Source organism: Dama dama, chromosome 29 (genome assembly GCF_033118175.1).
Source record: "Dama dama isolate Ldn47 chromosome 29, ASM3311817v1, whole genome shotgun sequence".
NCBI lineage: Eukaryota > Metazoa > Chordata > Mammalia > Artiodactyla > Cervidae > Dama > Dama dama.
The window spans coordinates 48,938,703-48,961,003 of NC_083709.1; the positions used below are offsets into that span (position 1 = coordinate 48,938,703).

The 22,301-nt window shown below is 35.9% G+C and overlaps 1 protein-coding gene and 1 non-coding gene across 2 annotated transcripts in view; one reads left to right on the forward strand and one right to left on the reverse strand.

The window, feature by feature from the left end:
- Nucleotides 1-22,301, forward strand: part of RFX3 (regulatory factor X3) — a 308,381-nt gene that overhangs the window by 191,398 nt on the left and 94,682 nt on the right. Inside the window, exon 5 of the mRNA XM_061132931.1 lies at nt 9,293-9,551. Within this exon, the coding sequence (XP_060988914.1) occupies nt 9,293-9,551 (259 nt within the window). The remainder of the gene's footprint in view (nt 1-9,292; nt 9,552-22,301) is intronic.
- On the reverse strand, nt 12,270-12,376 carry LOC133049036 (U6 spliceosomal RNA). Its single transcript, XR_009691194.1, has one exon. It is a non-coding gene; the product is annotated as a U6 spliceosomal RNA (small nuclear RNA).

Sequence of the window (22,301 nt, forward strand, 5' to 3'; positions counted from 1 at the left end):
GCAGTCACCATCCACAGTGATTTTGGAGCCCAAGAAAATAAAACGTGTCACTGTTTCCACCTTTTCCCCATCTTTTTGCCATGAAGTAGTTGGCCTGGATGCCATGATCTTTGTTTTTTGAATGTTGAATTTTAAGCCAGCTTTTTCATTCTCCTTTTTCACCCTCAAGAGGCTCTTTAGTTACTCTTCACCTTCTGCCATTAGGGTAGTATGATCTGCATATCTGAGGTTATTGTTATTTCTCCCAGCAATCTTGATTCTAGTTTGAGCTTCATTCAGCCCAGCGTTTCACATGATGTGCTCTGCATATAAGTTAAATAAGCAGGGTGACAATATACAGCCTTGATGTACTCCTTTCCCGATTTTGAACCAGTCAGTTGTCCCATTTCCAGTTCTAATTGTTGCTTCTTGATTAATAAAGAACCTTAGAAAGGATATTCTTCAAGTTCATATTTTTTCTTTCAGTGGAATAGTCTCAGGATTTTCAGGTAAAATTATGCATTCTTATTATCATTTAAATGCTCTCTGCTTAGAAGATGTAGTTGTATGGTATTTCTATAATTGAGATGGAGAGGCTGCTTTCTTTCTTTATGCTGTTTTCTGCCTTCAGTATGGCTTGGAGCATTCAAGAAATAATCTGTTTCAAGACTCAAAAATATTTTGCATGCTAGCCAACCAGAGATTATGTACCACATGAATGCAGTGTGTTGAAGATTCCACATAATGTAGTTACTTCCATGTAAGGCTTTGGTGACTTTCATAAAAACTTCACAATGTAAAAACTATTTAAGGCAGAGTTCTTAGTTTCAAGCAGCGAAAATTAAGTCTGGCTTATTTAAGCAAAACAAATAATTTATTGAAAGATATTTGTAACTCAGAATTTTCAGGAAGTCTGAAGAAACAAGCTGAAAAAAAAAAAAATAGGTACAAGCGTTGTTAAACAGTAGCCAGACCAAAGACAAAACCGCACGCCAGGAGTTGTCCAGTCAGAACACCGCACAACCACAACCCTCTCAAACACTGTTGGCCACTGCTGACCCCGGATTCCAATCAGAACTGTGCAACCTGTGTGGCTGACTTAATGAAGATTCCATGAAATCACGTACCTCTGTCCTTAGCCACAATTCTCCCCATTCTCATATTCTCCTAGCTCCCAAACTTTTTGAAAATATTTAAAACTTACTCATTCTGACTGCCTATAGTTATTTCTTCAGTTTGTCCAATCAGACATATACTGCTATCACTACATGGAAACACCTTGCAATAAGATCACCTCCTATTATTATATCTAATGAACATGTTTCAGAATCATATTTCCTGACTATAGCAGTGTGCTCTGATTGCCACTCCCTTTTCTCATGGTCTCCTGTTACCTCTCTGACCTCAGGCCTTTCTTTAGGTTGTTTCTCTGCCTGTAACATTCCCGTGCCTCCTTGAACTCCTATCCCAGCTTAAAATAACATCCAAACTTCATTCTGTGGTCCATAATGATGTCTTTCAAGCTTTTTAAAAAACCATCTCCAGTGAGAAAACTAGATGTGCAATTTTTTACTCAGCTAAATATACATAAGCACACACACATGCTGTATATGCATATGACAGAAAAAAAGCTTCTCAAAATAATAATTCTCCTCCTAGGTATAATATGTTCTGATCTTGTCTAGTCTCTTTCTTTTTTAATGCTAGTGTGACCCATTAAATTGCGGATCATGACCCACGAAAAAATTTGTTTACACTACTTACATGTTTAGTTTTCACCTACTTTTTAAGCCTCACTTTTTTTCTAGTGTCCTTCTCATTTATTTTAAACAACCATTCTAGACTTCTAGTTTATTCCTGAATACCAGGATCTTCCCTGTGTCATGGCTTTTTTACATGCTACACTATCTTCTTGATATATCTTTCTTCCTGTTTTTCATAGAACTGACTTCTTTTCATCCTCTAGTTTCAACCTAACTGTCTTCTTGGAAAGTAACAGCACTTGATTACTTGATCTAATATGTGCCTTTCCATTTATTATACTTTAATATGCTATTTTTCTCTTCTATAGATTTAACAAAATATCTAATGATCATATTTCCTTTCTTATTTTTGACCACCTACTTCTTATGTTATGTAACCTTTACATGAATAGAGGTCATACTCATTTTTCCCCAGGTGCTGTAAATATTTATTAAAAGAATAGGTACAGAGCAGCCTGAAAGCAATAAAAACATTGTACCAATGTAAGATGTTATAATGATCAACATTACTACATTTTATCTTCATAATGAATTTTATGGTATGAAATTTGTAAGATATTTTATTATCTCAATTTGAAATTTTTCATACCATTGCTTTATTTTGTAGTTGACTAGCTTATTGGTGAGAGGATATTCGAAACCTAGGTAAAACACAAAATGCATAATTTAGAGATATTATATATCTGGACTTATGGATAGATACCTGAAAATAAAGAAAACAGAAAAATTGGTTATAACTAAAATAAATTGACATAATCATTGTAGTGAATAAGCAAGGAGTCATTCAGGGTCATGCTTAGCCAAGGTATATGCTGAGGCATGATGGGATGCAACAGCACTAATTTACTGAATTCAGTGGATCAGAGTCCTGACATTTACACAGAACCTGATAATACCTTCAGCTAGGAAGAACCTTCTGTCAGCAAGTATGGGCATATCTGTGTGTTTACATTCATTACAGGATACCTATGCAAAACAATGGAAAGATTCTTCTTCTGCTATAGAATAATATGACATAGTATTTTCATAACAGTCTGTGGCAATCAATAAAGAACAAACAGGCATGTTTCAAACGTGCACAGAATTGCTTGGGAATTTAGTTGTTTCAGGAGTGTATAGTCGGAAATAGTTAGCTGCTTTCAATCTGATATGCCAAAAATTGAGTAATTTTCTCAAACATATGTCTTGGAGATTTCTGGTGGACATAGTGTACAAGCAATAACGCTTATGTATTCATTATAGCAGTATGAAAGACAGCTGATCTTAGGTATCAGATTTAGAATAATTATTTCTAGCTCCTAAGAAAGAACTGTTTGTTTTTGTTGTTGGCACTTCTTTTTTTAAACAAAATTTCTTCAGAATTTATCCAGGAGCTTAGAGCATTTAGAACTGAAAAGATATTAAGGAATTAATTTCTGCCTGACTCTGGCTCTGGCTCCAGAAAGGCCTCCAGCAAATGAATTAGTACTTACCTTCTTACTCTTGAAGAGCATTGACTGAGGACATTGAGGCCTGCCTCTGTTACCCAGTCCAGTGTTGAAAAGTCTCCTCTCTTCCACATTGCAAGTGTTAAGTGCCAGAGACAAATTCAGCAACAATTTCTGACACTTCATTTACTAATATAATTGTGCCTTTTTTCCTCTGGAAGTTACCAATCTTTACCCCTGTGTGTGCTTACACAAGCTTTCTCCTCAGTCCCATGGGTCATGATTGAGTAATGAACATAATTTATGGATTAGATATACTCTTTAGTGACTTTCACTCTTCTCCTGTTCCTTGCTCATTTTTTAGCTAATGAATCATCTCCAGCTAGGGGGAAGTATGAAAATCAAAGCTCTTTGCTGCCATATTTTTATGCTGACTTGAGGGCTATAGAGATTTTCTATATATCTGTGATGCATTTATTTGTATTACTATTGTTCACTGAGGACTAATTATATAAAGGAGTCATGCCCAGAAGATGGCGTGATTTAAATCCCTTGGAATGATGCTCTTATAATAGAACTGCAACTTCCACAATCACAGAACTTCCAAAGTCTTAGTGTGCAATGGTAAATATCCTTCAAAATAGTCTGACCTTTTCCATCTCTTTTTCTTTACCATTGCAAGTACATCTTCTGCAGATCCCATTCTGAGTAATATAGGAGAGGAGTGGGGTGCTGATAAACAGTTAGCAAAGTGTAGTTGTGGTTCACTGGCTCAGTTGTGTCCGACTCTTTGTGACCCCTTGGACTGCAGCACGCCAGGCTTCCCTGTCCTTCACCATCTCCTGGAGCTTGCTCAAACTCATGTCCATTGAGTCAGTGATGTCAGTGATGTCATCCAACCGTCTTGTCCTCTGTTGTCCCCTTCTCCACCTGCCTTCAATGAAAGATTGCTAGGAAACTAGCATCAGGTCTTTTCTAGTGAGTTGGCTCTTTGCATCAGGTGGCCAAAGTATTGAAGCTTCAGCATCAGTCCTTCCAATAATATTCAGGGTTGATTTCATTTAGGATTGACTGGTTTGATCTCCTTGCCCTCCAAGGGACTCTTAAGAGTCTTCTCCAACACCACAGTTCAAAAGCATGAATTCGTCGACACCCAGCCTTCTTTATGGGTCAGCTCTCACATCCATATGTGACTACTGGAAAAGCCATAGCTTTGACTATATGGATCTTTGTTGGCAAGGTAATGTCTTTGCTTTTTAATATGCTGTCTATTTTTGTCATAGCTTTTCCTCCAAGGAGCAAGCGTCTTTTAATTTCATGGCTGCAGTCACCATCTGTAGTGATTTTGGAGCCCAAGAAAATAAAGTCTATCACAGTTTCCATTGTTTCCCCATCTATTTGCCATGAAGTGATGGGACCAGATGCCATGATCTTAGTATTTTGTATGCTGAGTTGTAACCCAGCTTTTTCACTCTTTTCGTTCACCTTCATCAAGAGGCTCTTTAGTTCCTCTTCACTTTCTGCCATTAGGGTGGTGTCATCTGCAACTCTGAGGTTATTGATATTTCTCCTGGCAATCTTGATTCCAGCTTGTGCTTCTTCCAGCCCAGCATTTCTTATGATGTACTCTGCATATAAGTTAAATAAGCAGGGTGACAACATACAGCCTTGATGTACTCCTTTCCCAATTGTGAAGCAGTCAGTTGTTCCATGTCCGGTTCTAACTATTGCTTCTTGACCTGCATACAGGTTTCTCAGGAGGCAGGTAAGGTGGTATGGTATTCCAATCTCTTTTGGAATTTTCCACAGTTTGTTGTGATCCACACAGTGAGAGACTTAGGGTAGTCAATGAAGTAGAGTTGATGTTTTTCTGGAATTCTCTTGCTTTTTCTATGATCCAATAGATGTTGGCAATTTGATCTCTGGTTTTTCTGCCTTTTCTAAATCCAGCTTGAACATCTGGAAGTTCTCAGTTTATGTTCTGTCGAGGTCTCACTTGAAGAATTGTGCATTAATTTGCTAGTGTGTGAGATGAGTGCAGTTGTGCAGTAGTTTGAACATTCTTTGGCATTACCTTTCTTTGGGATTGGAATGAAAACTGACCTTTTTCAGTCCTGTGGCCACTGCTATTTTCAAATTTGCTGGCATATTGAGTGCAGCACTTTAACAGCATAATCTTTTAGCTAAAAATATAAGAAATTCTTAAATAGCAATAGAAAGTTTGTATGTTACCTGTACCACCTTTTGAGACTGTTCCACAATATAGTCATTGATAACTATCATTGACATATTTAAAAGTTAAATTCTTTTAATGTGATGAAATGTTTGAGAGAATTGGTTAAGTGCATATTCCAAATCCAGTTTTTTACCAGCTATGTGCTTTGGATAAAGCTGTTTAATCTATCTAGACTTCCAAGTATTCTCCTTGTCTTTGCAAATAGAAATAACAGTACCTGTCTCATAAAGTTGTAATAAAGGTTAAGTGAGTTAATACCTGAAAAGCACATAAGATCATGCCTGTTGCATAGTAAATAGTAAATATTAGCTATTAATAGCTATTATTGTATGATTTATTTGTAAAATCAACTTACTACTGGAAAGCATTCTTAAGCGTTTTGTTCAGACTGTGAAAAGAAAAGTTGGCACAGTTTCCTGCATCTGTCATAGTGTTTATTTCTCTGTATCTATTTGTACATCTTACTTGATTATACTTAAATACCAACATCAGATTGTGTTAAGTGCAGCTAAATAGGCTCACTGTCATATTTAGGGGATATAAGATGAACTCATTTCTCTTTTTATCCAAATTTAAAATCAACATGGCTATTTTATTAAAATAAGTATATACTGAAAGAAATACATAAATGAGATTTCCAGTTGGAAACTATAGCAGTATTGAGAAGAAATGTGTATTCTAAATGATACTTTTCTATGTGTAAAAAAAAAAAATTCTCTATGGAGTTGTTTCTGTCATCATCCCAAACTAAAATTTATACCTGGATCTGTGATGGTTCTTTCTGGGAAGCAGTAACTTTACCCAGTGTTGAATACTTTTGGAGCACTCTTATTATTTTACTGAAATTTGCATTAGAAATTACAATATAAATATAATTTGTAATGGGTTAAATGACCTATTTTAAATAATACAGAAAAATCTTGAAATAGTTTAGCCCAATTTCTCATGCTTTAGCAAAACAGCAAAAAAAAGAATGTTTTAGAAATTTATGAAAGTGACCATTATGCCAAATATACTTTTAAATAGAGTCATATTTTATTTGTTGATTGGTGAGTCCCCTATGTAGCAATAGTTATGTTAAGTGTTGAGGGTACAGATGGGAATAAAACATAATTTCACGGGAATATGAAGAATTCAGGAAATTAACAGTGCATTGAGAGTTATATTTCAGGTATACGCAGGAAAGTATAGAGAGCAAAACATAACAGTCCTGTAAGGAGCGGCCACAGAATACAAGGGGTGTAGAGGAGTAATTCTGAGATAAGGCGATGCTTGAACTGGGAGTTTAAGGGTGGTTTAGGCAAAGGAAGAGAGTTGAAGACATGTAAAGGCCTTCCAGACAGGGGAAACCCTACACAAGATAGCAGGGAGGCAAGAGAAGATAGTGCTTTACAGGAGATCAGCAACAAGGTCAGTGTGGTGTGAGCAAAGAAATCATTTCAAGACATGGCTGGTACCAAATCCAGAGATTGTGCCGGAATCGGCCCTGAGAAGACAGGTCAAGGGTTGTGATTTTCTTCCCAAGGCAAGAGAGAATCACAGAAAGGTTTTTAAGAAAAGCTTAATTTTCATATTTTCCTTTTTGAAATATTCCCCTGGCATCAGAGTTGAAGATAGATTGGAAGAGAACCAAATAGAGGAAGGAAAACTAGAGAAGGCAATTTTAATGGTGAATATTATGAGTTAAAGGACCCCTGATAGCTCAGTTGGTAAAGAATCTGCCTGCAATGCAGGACACCCTGGTTGGATTTCTGGGTCAGGACGATCCGCTGGAGAAGGAATAGGCTACCCACTCCAGTATTCTTGGGCTTCCCCTGTGGCTCAGCTAATAAAGAACTGCCTGCAATGCGGGAGACCTGGGTTTGATCCCTGGGTTGGGAAGATCCCCTGGAGAATACCACTCCAGTATTCTGGCCTGGAGAATTCCATGGACTGTATAGTCCATGGGGTCACAAAGAATCGCACATGACTGAGAGACTTTCACTTCACTTCACTCATTCATTATGAGTTAAGGCAGTGAGTACAAGAATGGAAAGGAGATTGGAGAATTGTTTCCGAGGTAAAGTGAGTGGGACTGATGTCAATCTGAGCAGGAAAAGTATGCATGCACTCAGTCACATCCGCCTCTTTACAACCCCATAGACTGCAGCCTGCCAGGCTCCTCAGTCCAAAAAAATTTTTTTTTCCAAGCAAAAATACTGGAGTGGGTTGTCATTTCCTCCTCCATGGAGTCTTCCCAACCCAGGGATCGAATGTGCATCTCCTCGCCTCCTACAGTGACAGGCAGATTATTTTACCACTGAGCAAACTAGGAAATCCTGAGCAGGAAGAGTTAGCAATAATTTCCAAAGCTGAGTGTTGTGGTACTGCCCTCTGCTGAGAGGGGGGAATATAGGAAAAAGAGCAGGAGAGAAAAGAATTCCCTTTTAGGTATACCTTCACTTTTACATAGGAGACCTCCCAAATATCAGGGGTTCCCTAGCAGAGATATTTAAGTGACTCTCAGAAATCTAGATTTGAAACTCTTAAAGTATAACCTAGTGTGCTGCAGTCAGGGGGGTTGCAAAGATTCAGACACAACTTAGAAACTGAACAACAACAACAAAAGTAAAACTAGAAAGTGGAGGTATAAACTTATTAGCATGAATATGGTCATGTAGTATATGATCAAAGTGTATGGTCTGAATAAAAGTGAGAAAAGATAAGAGCTAAAATTGGAGACCTCAGAAATTACTATTTAATGTGCTGAAAAAATTGAGCCTCCAAAAGGTTCTTGAAATGCTATGGTTAAAAAAATTAAAAGGTGAAAGAGAAATGCCATAGAAACTAATGAACAAGAAAGATTAAAACAGAAAGACCTTGCATATACGTAGAAATGTCCACAGACATCTACACCAAATTGTCGGTACTGGCTCACTCTGAGATGTAGTGTTGAAGAGAATGACCAAAAACACTGGGAATTTTAATTTGATGTTTGAATTTTTAAAAAGAAAAGTATTTTACACCTTCCTACTGTTTTTGAAACTTCTTGAGAGCCTGCACTAATTGCAAAATCAAAACAAAAGTCATGTTAAAATTGATATAGTCAATTAAAAGTTAAAAATAAATCCATCAAACAAGCTGCTTAATCAGAACAGGGCAAGGAGGGAAAGGATACCATGGCACAGTCAACAACACTGTACTGCAGATAAGTCAGGAAAGATGAGGGCGGACAGCAGCCTTTTAGCTTGGTATTTAGACGAGGTCACAAGTGACCTTATTAAAAGCATTTTCAATGAAAGGCTAAGGGCAGAAGCTTGACTGTTGTTGTTGGGAAGCAGAAAATGAGGACATGAGGTGGCATAGTCATCTCATTGAGGAGAAGCTTGAGTGTAAAGAAGAAGAAAGAGTTAGGGATTTAGGGCACATGCTTTGCTCAAGATCCTGCCTAGTGGTTAGAAAGAGATTCATGCAAGCTACCTTAGTCATGGAGGTTTCCTGCAAGTTACCAGCAGTGTGAAGTAGCTTGGAGAGCTGACTTGTCAACCCCTAGTCATTCCAGATCCCAGCTCTCCTAAAACTGGGATTTGCAAGAAGTTTTATAAGAAATTTAAGAAGTCACACAGCAGGATTTTTTGAAGGGATGGGACCTGAGTTTATTTATACACTTGAGGTAGGCCCCAGTAGTGGCAAAAACTCTATACTGTGCAGAAAAGTGTTGAGGTACTTATAAATAAATGTACCTTTAATTTGGAAAGTAAGCCCAGCTATTTCTGGGAATGAAGTTTCACACAAAATACAAAACTCACCGTGTCCCAAAGGCTAAGCTGATATATTTTAAACATATATTCACCCTGGAAAAAAAATAAGATGATATAAATAAATTTCTTTCTTTTCTTCTTCTAAAGCCGAACAACAACTTATCCTTACACAGAAACACAGATGTACAGCCAAAACACTGGAGGGAATTACTTTGATACTCAAGGGAGCTCCGCACAGGTGACTACCGTGGTCTCGTCCCACAGTATGGTGGGCACCGGTGGGATTCAGATGGGCGTCACAGGAGGACAACTCATCAGCAGCTCTGGAGGAACCTATCTGATCGGCAACTCAATGGAGAATTCTGGACACTCGGTGACACATACCACTCGGGCTTCCCCAGCGACAGTAAGTATCTTAAGTTTTTATTTGTTTAATTCAGCTTCTTGGTGGCCTCTTTCATACACTTTTCTCTTTAGAGAGGGAAAAAAAGCAAAACACTGGGCTGGGGCAAGAATGTGTTGAGAAGTTTTAGCGTGTAACTTTTTCTAATGTATGTTAAAATCTGTACTTAACGGAGTAAAATTAGACATGCTTACCCATGTGTGAAGTCATTTTGCATTGAACCAGAGGAACACTTTGGGAAGCACTGACAAAGGCCATCTAGACAGTGATTTTCACAGTGGAAAAGGGAAGTACTTGCCACTTATCAAGGCCTTAGGAAAGCTGGGGAAATGGGGAGGATGAGTCCTTTGCCACTTTCATTTTCATTCCAGTGAAAAACATTTAATAGATTGGCTCTGATCATAGGTGTGAGCAAATAATAACTTAGGAGTTTGAAAACTTGAAAGTTGAAAACTTGAGTTTTCAAGTTTTTAAAATTTATTATGTTTATTTTGACACAAGATATGTTTAATTTGACACAAGTGCTAAAATGCTATGATAAAAATAGTAATAAAAATCTGTGCAGTTTTTGATGTCCTCAAACTCTGTAACCTGGTCTTTCCTCCTGGTCTTTTCCTTTTTACTTCAGCTAAGCATAGGGAGAATAATCATTTAGAACCACCTAGCTAAAGTAGAAATGGAATTGATCTTACAGTTGTTTCATATAAAAGGGGCCTGGAAATCTGACTTAAGTGCATGTACCCCTTTTCTGTACTCCCACCATATAATTTGTCCTTATAATGAAATAGAAACAAATAGAAAATAATTATGTGAGAGGCTTTACATTTTTCACTTTGTGGATTTTCTTCATGATATAATATATAGTTGGTAAGTATTTTCTATATACATTTTCTGTTTGCAATGATTACCATGTACTCATACCTTCATCGTGTAGTATTTTTTCCCTAATCTGTCTTTAAAGCCCTTTATTTTTAATTAACTCTTTCCTACTAACATCAGAATAGATGACTAGCTGTTCCATTTTTTTCTTTGTATTTTTGAAGCATTTCTAACATCCATTTCCCTCTTGCTTTTAATAACATTAAATACAGCATTTCTAAACCTTTCAGTAACATCAGTATATTTATGTAGATTAGAAACTAAATCATAGATTCTCTTGACCTCAGTTCTCCTGTCAATGAAATAAGGGATTAGTTAGACTAAATGATTTCCTAATTTCTTTTCAGCTTTAAAATCATATTTACAAAGGAATTGTAAAATGTTTTGGATGTAAAATAACTGTATATTTACCATAACAGGAAAGGCGATAGATTAGGTTCCAGTACTTTATAATGCTCCTCATAAAGGTCACCCAGACAGTGATTTTCAGTGGAAAGGGAAGTACTTGCTGCTTACGAAGGCCTTAGGACATCTGGGAAAATGGAGAGGAAGAGTCCTTTTCCCACTTTCATTTCATCCACCTCTCTCAAGCTGGCTTATCACCACTCCATCTGCCGTCCGCTCCTGCTTCACCTTCCCCAGACATTCCTGCTTGCCTTCATGTTGATTTCTAGCTATCTGTTAAACATCCTCATGAGCTGGTTTATAGGTTTACTAAATTTTCTAGTGCTATCACTACTGAGATAACTAAGTTGATTATTTTAGGTCATGTGTATACAGGTACAGATTTTAACAGGGTAAATTTTATAGCTTGATTTTTTTTCTTTCTTTCCTATATAAGTGGGTAAATTTTATAGCTTGATTTTTTTTCTTTCTTTCCTATATAAGTGGCATGACTCCTTAAGTTATCCATTACATAAATATAATGCAATTTTTGTTATATTAATTGGTAAATTAAACTAACACAAAATAAATGACTTATACCAACTGGAAATAGGGGAAAAACTATTTTTAAAAAAACAAACTATCAATTCCTAGTATTAGTTGCACATATTAATTTACACTTTTTAAAAGGCATTAGTATTTAAGCTTCTATTAAGGGTGGTTTTTTGTTTGTTTTCATTTTTACAAGAAAACTTCCTTTTTTAGCAGAAGTTTAAATGTTACCTAAAGAAATAATTTTGACATGGGAAAATCATATGATGCCCTCATTGAAAACACACATAATAGTAGCATATGATAGATATGTATTAACTAAATATACATCTGTTAGTACTATTGTGTTACCTTGCATTTACTACCACTGTTTATATGTGCTTTATTTTTTTTTTTTTTTTTTTTTATATGTGATTTAGATCCCCCCTCAGTCGTGCTGAAGGTCTTCATCTGCTTCATTCTCTGTAGGTGGTGATTCTTGCACAATTTCATCTCTGTTCTCTACTATAGTAAAGTTAACAAAGTTTAAGTGCCATGACACCTATTTAACATTCCCTCCCATCCTCCTCTTGCCAGATGCTAGAAAATTTGTGCAGTATAGTTGCTTAGACTACTAGAACTCCAGAGTTTTTGATAGGTGCCGTGTCATTAGAGGGGATTTGCTTATTTTTATATACCTTTTTCATTCACTGTAGAACTATACGAAGAATGTCTGTGAGCACACTCTTTAACAACTTGCTGGTCAAGACAGAAGCCATTTCTTTCCAGACACTGAGCCAGACTGTGTGCCATATAAATTCAGTTTTTCTGAGCTCTTTTTTTTTTTTTATTTTATTTATTTATTTTTTTTTTTAATTTTTTTTTTATTAGTTGGAGGCCAATCACTTCACAACATTTCAGTGGGTTTAAAATATGGAACGCTTCACGAATTTGCGTGTCATCCTTGCGCAGGGGCCATGCTAATCTTCTCTGTATCGTTCCAATTTTAGTATATGTGCTGCCGAAGCGAGCACTTTTCTGAGCTCTTTAGTGTTCAAGCTATCGCCTATAGCAGGCCTGATGCAACTAACTGTGCATTCCTGAAGGGAAATGGTCAATTGGGCTATTTCTTAACAGCCTATAATAAGTGGAATAAATTGTTAATTCAGTTGATGTGAAACTAATTAAATTTGAGAACTGAGGAATAGCACAGACCTAGTACTTCTACTCAGTTCCTGGTTAGCAAGGTTTCCTGCTCCAGTTCTTAGAAAAATTGCCTTGATTCTCTCTTACCTTTGACCTCTGTCTAGATAGAAATACTTTCATTTAAATTCATTAGGAATAATTTTCTGCCACAAAAAGGTTTACTCCATTGTGCAAACCAACTTTTTAGGATAAGCCAATAAAAAGAGGTCAAATTTCATGATTTGAAATTGAAGCCACTACTAAGAAAAATAAATGGTTAGCACTTGAGATATTTTCTTACCTAATCTAATAGTCGATATAAAACCATCTTTCTTATACTACAAGAATCTCTACATTAATGGAGAATTTATCTTTGAGCATATATTTACTTTAGTTTTATAAAGTTTTAGTTTTTATATAAGTGAAAAAATATTTTACATAAACATGTTTTAGTGTTTTATTTTTCCTATGCATTGTGAAATGTTTCAATTTTCAAGGTGCATAGAGATTTCAGAATTTTTCAAAGATAATGATGGTAACATGTTAAATTTTATTTGATGAATGCAGTATGGTACAAACTACCAGTATTCAGATTTGGTCAAAATACTTTTTCTCCTTTTACTTACTGTATTCTTTTATTTGGTCAATGGAGTCCATGTGTATAACGTTAAATATGTATATATATATATATATATATATATATTTTAGTTATTTAAATATAAGTATAAACTTACATTTAAAAGGCATCTCCTGCTGACAGTATTAGATAAGAATTTTTCAAAAGATTCTGTAACATTTTTCTTGGGACATCACTGGATATGACTTCAGCTAAGTTACTACTTGAATACATATTTTACATTTCATTAAATTAATGCTATGGATCTATTTGTTGTTAACATTTTGGGAGAACATGGACATTAAGGTAGAAGAGTTGACTGCTGTCATTTCTCTACTCATTATGCTTTGATATTCTTCTAAATACATCTCCCTAGGGTTTCCTTATGTGTCTTTAATTTTAAACGCTAAATTATTTTTTGTATAACAATATTTTTTTACAATTTTGAACCAGAACACATTTTGCACTTGAAGATCAAAAATTTGTGATTGTAGTTAGTGATATTTTTATACTCATCACAGCATAGTTTATCTTATATGAGACTATACAGTAATTAGCAATTTGCTGTAAGAAGCTTTATTTACTCATTCCTCCAAAAATAACATTTGTATTCTTATAATTAGATGGTTATTTATGGAGTTGTTTTTTCTTCTTGATAAGGAAACTAACTGAATAAGATTGAATTAATCATTTTTGAGACTGTGATATGAAAGCTAATTTTCTACTTTTCTGTACATACATTTAGTAATTATATATGTTAAATGACTCTTGCTAAAATTAGATCCCACCACAGGCACAAGGTAAATGTATCAAAACTAGTATTGTTCGTATCTCTACCTCTTTGGATTAATGCAAAATATTATAATTTCTTTCAGTTGTTTGGAGGAAAGTTTGAATGTCCATCTATGGCTATTTAAGCAAAAGTTTGAGCTATCTTATGTAATGTATACAAAGTTAAGAATACATTGAAGAATTTTAAATGCTTTTATTTCTTTATCCTTGGATTTACACATTTGTGGATATGGTATGTGAGAATGCTTTTTCTAGGAAGATGAATACATTTTGTTGTTGTTTAGTCACTAAATCGTGTCCAACTCTTCTGCAGCTCGACTGTATAGCCCGCCAGGCTCTTCTGTCCGTGGGGTTTCTCAGGCAAGAACACAGGGAAAGTGCTTCACAAGACAGTGCTTCATAAATACTTTGCTTTCTTTTATTTTTTACTGGAGTGGTACCAATGGCTATTTCTTTTAAAGTTTTTATTAATTTATTTTTATGAATAAGTTATACATTCTCAAGTTGCACGACTCAAAAGATAAAAGAAAGTGGTTAATGCAGTGTCTCTCTCACTTGTTTCTCAGTTCTTCTCCTGGGAGGCAGTCACAGTTACCAAGTTCTTTGGGTATCACTCTAGAGATACCTTCTGAATGTATAAGCAGAATGTCTCTGTCTTTCCCACTCATTAAATTTTTTTGCAAGTGGTAACAAAAATAAAACATCTTGGCTTTTTTTTTTCCCACTGCAGTATGTGTCAGAGTTTTTTTTTAATTTTATCAATACTTGAAGGGCTTCTTTATATTTAAGGGGAAATGGCTATATTAGAAGGAGCTGTACTGCCCATACTTCTTACCAAAGGGTAAAAAAATGGTAAAATAATGTTGGATTACTTGTTATAGCTATATAGAGATAGAAAAGTAACATGGTCACATAAGATGACAATGTGTTTATTTATCATATATATAGATATGCTTGGAAGAAATGTTTTATTAGAAATGTGATGTTATACTTAAATCACAGTTATTTTACATTTTGCATATTATAGAAATAATAAATTTACATTTTAAATAATTTTCTTATAGCCTCAATGATTTAAAAATGAAAAGCAAAACTACTTTTTCCACTTATTTTGGCAAAAGTATGTATGTCCATTATAATCTTAATATTTTCTCTTTTCCTATGTCCCATTTTCCCTAGGCCAACCTGAGGTCTCAAAACTCCTCTGAAAGAGTACCATGAATCTTCTGCATTCTGCACTAAATCCTGAATTGACTGAAGGTTCTGGGAACTTATTTTCAAAGCACTTGATTAAATGGGACTTTGAGTGACTTGTAGTCTCCATTGCTTTATCTATATTCCATTCAGCTGCCAGTCAGTTTCACACTGCTGCAGCCTTGAAGCTGATAAGATCTAGAGGCAGTAATTTTATGGTTAAGGTTGTAAGACATTCCACCCCTAGAAATCTTGATAAAATAGAAGGTTAAGACAAACAAAATGATGGGGCCTTCAGCCACTCCTTAGCGTAGCTGACGGAGTCCTCCTGAATTTCTAAACAAAATAGAATGTGTTATTTTAATTTTTAGCTATTTCATTCTGAAACAGCATTTCAGAACCCCAGGTATATTGCAACATGCCAGAAATGGCTAGATTTTATTTCAGCCAAAATCTAGATTAGGAGTGTTTAATGATGTTTATAAATTCTGATTATAAATATGGAAGTTAACTATGTTCCAGGTGACCTGTTGCATAACTTTCACCTGGTCCTTATATTTCTAAATCAAATTGCAAGCTAATTTACTAGTTTGAAACTACTATAGATTTTGATGGAAAAAATCACTGATGTTTCATTTGTGGAAACTGTGATCCAGATAAAATATGAAATGTATTGCTGGCAAATATAAATACAGTGTCATCTGTGAGTTACATATGAGTTAGACCCATAAAATTTTAATACTGCCTGTTCTGCTGGTCCATGTCTTTTAATTTAATGAGGCTAGAGATCACATGATGCCTATGACCAAATGTCAGTTCTCAAATGAGAGGGAATTTCTCCGTGTTCCAGTGTTTATGAGTTCATACTCCAAAAGCATGTGATTTGGTTAACACTTTCTCAGCAAGCATAACTCCAGTTGTATTTATTGGCCATGGAATTATTTGGTTTCTTTTAAAATCTAGATTTAAAAAAATATAACTATTGGTGCCCCAAAATTTCATGGGTTAAGGATTTTGTAAACTAACTGTAGAATGTTAAAGTAATTTAACTCATTTAAGTTAACCCACTATAAGTTTTAATAACTTTTCTCATCACCTTGTAAGAAAGGAAGATGTGATTTATTAATTGTGCTTTCAAAATTATAAGAAAGAGGCGGTTAGACAGAAGGAAATAAAATATAAAATTAGAAAGGGGGTAAAGAGGTCAGAATTTGTAGATATGACTGTATACTTGATAAAAAACCAGAGAGAATCAAATGAAAATCTGTAACAAATAGTAGGAGAATTTAGTAATGTGACTTAGTACAAAATTTGTATACAAAGAAATCCACAGCTCTTCTAGATACAAATGACAGTAGTTAGAAAATAAGCAAAGACATAGTTTATAATAAACTCAAAATATACCAGGCAGTAAGCTAATAATATATGTGCAAGATCCAGCTGCTGAATAAAACTGTTTAAAGTTCCTAAGGGACACAAAAGGAAGCTTGAGTAATTGAAGAAGTTTCACTATCGAATATTTTGAATCTCCATAAATTAACTTAAAAAATTTTAATATTATCCCGTCAAGATACCAGTAAGTTTTTTCTTTTCTAAGAAAGGCTGTTTACATAAATAAACCTACCTACAAGAATAGTGAAGAAAGTTGTATAAAAAGAAAACTAATGCTGAATGACATGGGATACAAATGGCCATACCAGTTATTCAAATGTACATAAAATTAATATTTAAAACAATTATCTATGCACATGAATAGACTAATATAGGCCAGTAATAGACTAAAAATCATAAATAGGCCAAATGCTTTTAGGGATGTAAAAATGGCATTGCCTGTAGGTAGAAAAATGATGAGCTATAGATAAATGATGTTTGGGACAACTGGGTAACTATTTTTAAAAGAAAGTTAGATTGGTTCCATACATTACTCCAAATATAAAGATTAATTTCACTTGGAAGGAAAAGTATTTTTATTATCTTTCTCTTAAAATGGGGAAATGTGATATAAAATTTAGATCCTACAAAAAATACATTGGTGTGATCAGCTCCATAAAAGTAAAAACATTCCATATGAAAGAAACCACAGCAAAAAAAGGCAACAGTGAAACAACAACCTCACATCAGGTTTTGAAACATTATATTCAAAGCATGAATTCATTTAATATACAGACCACTCTTAGAAATTCTTCAGAAAAAAAAAAAAAAAGACCAAAAATGAGGAAAGCATTTGAAGAAGCAGTCTACTGAAAAGGAAATGAAAAATAAACTACAAAGAGATACCAGTTTTTCTCTCTCACACAGACAAAACTAAAAAGTTAGTAAACCTTGGCAAAGGCGTAAGGAAATAAGCAGTCCCATTGTTCTTAAGAAACTATATTGGTATAGGATTGGTGAGCAATAGGAAATTTTAATCAAGATTAAAAATACATGTTTTTTTCAAAAATGTGACTCATAGTACTTCGAGTCAAAAAATTGACTCATAGTACTTCGAGGAATTTAATCCACTGGTGATACTCTTAGATATGTGAAATGCTGCATAAACAACTATATTCATTAGAGTTATTTGTATTAGAAAAAGATTGTAAGAAGCCTAATTGTCGATCAGCAAAGAAATAAATGTATATTTTTGCATTTGCCCATTCAGTGGGATTTTATACAGTCATTAAAAAGAGTGAGGCAGTGTGTGTGTGTATGTATGTGTGTAAATAGATATGGAAAGATCCCCAAATATATTGTTAAATGAAAAAACAAGTAGTGTGTGTATGTGTGCATGCGTGTGTACATTAAATAGAAACATACTTTTTTCTATGAAAGAAAGTGAAAGTGTTAGTTGCTCAGTCATGTCCGAGTCTTCATGACCTCATGGACTGTAGTCAGTCTCCTCTGTCCATGGGATTTCCCAGACAAGAATGTTGGAGTGGGTTGCCATTTCCTTCTCAGGGAACTTTCCCGACCCAGGGATCAAACCCAGATCTCCTGCATTGCAGGCTGATTCTTTACCACCTGAGCCACCAGGGAAGCCCCATACATTCCTGTATGCTTATATAAGTACAAGATATCTCTAGAAGAATGCATGAAGGAAAAAGGTTGGGAGGCATATGAATGTATTTTCAATTAAAAAGTGATTTATTATTTTAAAAAAACTCAGGCAAGCTCTTAATGATTATAAAGTGTATCTACCCAAATGTATATAACTGCAACAACCTTTTCTTTTACCAGTAAAAGATTGTCTATGAGGTATCATGGTTCAAATTAAACCTTGATCCTTGGTTTTAGAAAACGTCCTCTTTTATTGGACTGTAGAAAGTTTAGAGAATGAAAACTTGCATTAAATTTAGTAAAGATTTATAGAACCATTCTTACTATTCAATATTTTGGAGTGAAGGTGAACATTGGTATTTTTATTCATGTACTCAGAGTCTGGATTGTTCTCTTTAATCACTAACTCTCTCAGACATTTATTGAGCAATTACTATTGACCAGTCACTGTGCTTCTATGGGTGTAAAGGTTTACAGTATGGATAATAGAGCTAATTTCATCACTGAAAGGTACCTAATGCTCCTAGGCAAAAAATGGAAGTCCACAAAGAGCCCCAAACTTTTTTCAAGTGGTTAGCTTTCATTTTCTTTCTCATCACATTATTTTTTAAATCACAAATGTTAATATGTTGTAAATTGATTAATTTTAGATTCACCAAAATTATGTTTATCTTCTCATTATGTTACTAATATAAATTTCAAAATGTCTAAAGGTTGGGTAAGATTGGCTAGCAAGAGAATGAAAGAGAGGCAAAAATTCAAATAATACTTAACACCCCTTATATAGAATTCAGTTCAGTTCAGTTGCTCAGTCATGTCTGACTCTTTGAGACCCCATGAATCGCAGCACACCAAGCCTCCCTGTCCATCACCAACTCCCGGAGATTACTCAAATTCATGTCCATCGAGTCGGTGATGCCATCCAGCCATCTCATCCTCTGTCGTCCCCTTCTCCTCCTGCCCCCAGTCCCTCCCAGCATCAGGGTCTTTTCCAATGAGTCAATTCTTCGCATGAGGTGGCCAAAGTATTGGAGTTTCAGCTTCAGCATCCGTCCTTCCAATGAACACCCAGGACTGATCTCCTTTAGGATGGACTGGTTGGATCGCCTTGCAGTCCAAGGGACTCTCAAGAGTCTTCTGCAACACCACAGTTCAAAAGCATCAATTTTTCGGCGGTCAGCTTTCTTCACAGTCCAACTCTCACATCCATACATGACCACTGGAAAAACCATAGCCTTGACTAGACGGACTTTTGTTGGCAAAGTAATGTCTCTGCTTTTTAATATGCTCTCTAGGTTGGTCATAACTTTCCTTCCAAGGAGTAAGCGTCTTTTAATTTCATGGCTGTAATCACCATCTGCAGTGATTAATTGCAGCCTAACTCTGGCAAAGAAAAAGATTTGATCTTGTTTAGTACAAGTTTCAGTCACTCAGTCCTGTCTGACTCTTTGCGACCCCATGGACTGCAACACGCCAGGTTTCCCTGTCCTTCATCAACTCCCGGAGCCTGCTCAAACTCATGTCTATCGGTGACGACATCCAACCATCGTATCCCCTATCGTCCCCTTCTCCTCTTGCCTTCAATCTTTCCCAGCATCAGGACTTTTCCAATGAATCAGCTCTTCACGTCAGGTGACCGAAGTATTAGAGCTTCAGCATCAGTCCTTCCAATGAATATTCAGGACTGATCTCCTTTAGGATTGACTGATTTGATCTCCTTGCAGTTCAAGGGACTGTCAAGAGCCTTCTCCAACAGCACAGTTCAAAAGCATGAATTCTTTGGTGCTCAGCTTTCTTTATAGTCCAACTCTCACATCCATACATAACTACTGGAAAACCCATAGCTTTGACTAGAGGGACCTTTGTTGGCAAAGTAATGTCTCTGCTTTTTAATATGCTGTCTAGGTTGGTCATAGCTTCAAAGAAGACATACAGATGGCTAACAAACACATGAAAAGATGCTCAACATCACTCATTATTAGAGAAATGCAAATCAAAACCACAATGAGGTACCATTACACGCCAGTCAGGATGGCTGCTATCCAAAAGTCTACAAGCAATAAATGCTGGAGAGGGTGTGGAGAAAAGGGAACCCTATTACACTGTTGGTGGAAATGCAAACTAGTACAGCCGCTATGGAAAACAGTGTGGAGATTTCTTAAAAAACTGGAAATAGAACTGCCATATGACCCAGCAATCCCACTTCTGGGCATACACACTGAGGAAACCAGATCTGAAAGAGACACGTGCACCCCAATGTTCATCGCAGCACTGTTTATAATAGCCAGGACATGGAAGCAACCTAGATGCCCATCAGCAGATGAATGGATAAGGAAGCTGTGGTACATATACACCATGGAATATTACTCAGCCATTAAAAAGAATTCATTTGAACCAGTCCTAATGAGATGGATGAAGCTGGAGCCCCTTATACAGAGTGAAGTAAGCCAGAAAGACAAAGAACATTACAGCATACTAACACATATATATGGAATTTAGAAAGATGGTAACGATAACCCTATATGCAGAACAGAAAAAGAGACACAGAAATACAGAACAGACTTTTGAACTCTGTGGGAGAAGGCGAGGGTGGGATGTTTCGAGAGGAATCGGGTGGAGAGGGAGGTGGGAGCGGGGATTGGGATGGGGAAGACGTGTAAATCCATGGCTGATTCATATCAATGTATGACAAAACCCACTGCAATGTTGTGAAGTAATTAGCCTCCAACTAATAAAATAATTAAAAAAAAAAAAACAAGAAGCAAGTGTCTCTTAATTTCATGGCTGCAGTCGGTGTTTCCATTGTTTCCCTATCTATTTGCCCTGAGGTGATGGGACTGGATGCCATGATCTTAGTTTTCTGAATGTTGAGTTTTTCACTCAACATTTCACTCAACTTTTTTCACTCTCCTCTTTCACTTTTCATCAAGAGGTATGTTTAGTACAGTGTTCTTCAAACTTGAATGTACATTATGTTTGGAGCATTGATTAAATGCATTGCCGGGCCCCACCCTCTAGCCTTTTGATTGAGTGTGGAGAAGGACCTAAGATTTGCATTTCTTTTAAGCACCTGGTGATTCTGATAATGCTGATCCAGAATTACACTTAGAGAAAACCTCTGTTTTAATGATTATATGAACTAAATATAAACTGAAAATGATCATAGTACTCAGAATAGTCTGAAAAAGGCAGATTTGAAATCTTAAATTTGAAAATATAAATTTGGCCTTAAATCCTATCACCTAATCCTAACCCAGCAGATTCCTGAAGGGTGATTGTAATCCCTAGAGCTTATACAGTTGATATCTTAAAATTAATTTTATATTCATGCACCAGTAACGCCAGTCTCACAGAGTCCTGGTGAGGGTGGAGGAGTGTGGGCTTTACAGAATAATCAATGGAGAAGGCAATGGCACCCCACTCCAGTACCCTTGCCTGGAGCATCCCATGGATGGAGGAGCCTGGTAGGCTGCAGTCCATGGGGTCGCTAAGAGTTGGACACGACTGAGCGACTTCACTTTGACTTTTCACTTTCATGCATTGGAGAAGGAAATGGCAACCCACTCCAGTGTTCTTGCCTGGAGAATCCCAGGGACGGGGGATCCTGGTGGACTGCCATCTGTGGGGTTGCACAGAGTCGGACACGACTGAAGTGACTTAGCAGCAGCAGCAGCAGCAGCAGCAATGGAAGCCCAAGACGACAATGGTTTCAGTTTACCTAGTTAAACCAAATGTTCTCAGAACATACTCAGTTCATGCAAGTATCTTCTCTAGATGTTTTTTTTTTCTTATCAATATTTCAAATTAGCTTGAGGGGATACAAAATTGCCAAAACTTCAGGTTGAAAGCAAAATAATAAAAAACAATTTTAGATGTCATAAAATTATAACTGAGTAAAAAAAATTTCATGCAGTTAAACATTTGCAAGATCTAAGACTTCTTTTCTCTAAAGGCTTAATGTATAAGATTAAGGTATTGTCTTAGCTACTTCTGGTTCAAGAGATGAAAAGCAAAACTGGTTAGGTGTGTTTTCTGGGCATTGTAAATTTTTTTAAGAGTTAACAACCAGTCCTGAATCTTTTGGTTAAACTTTTGTTTAATATTGCTATGGAGTAATATATTCACATGTTGATTTC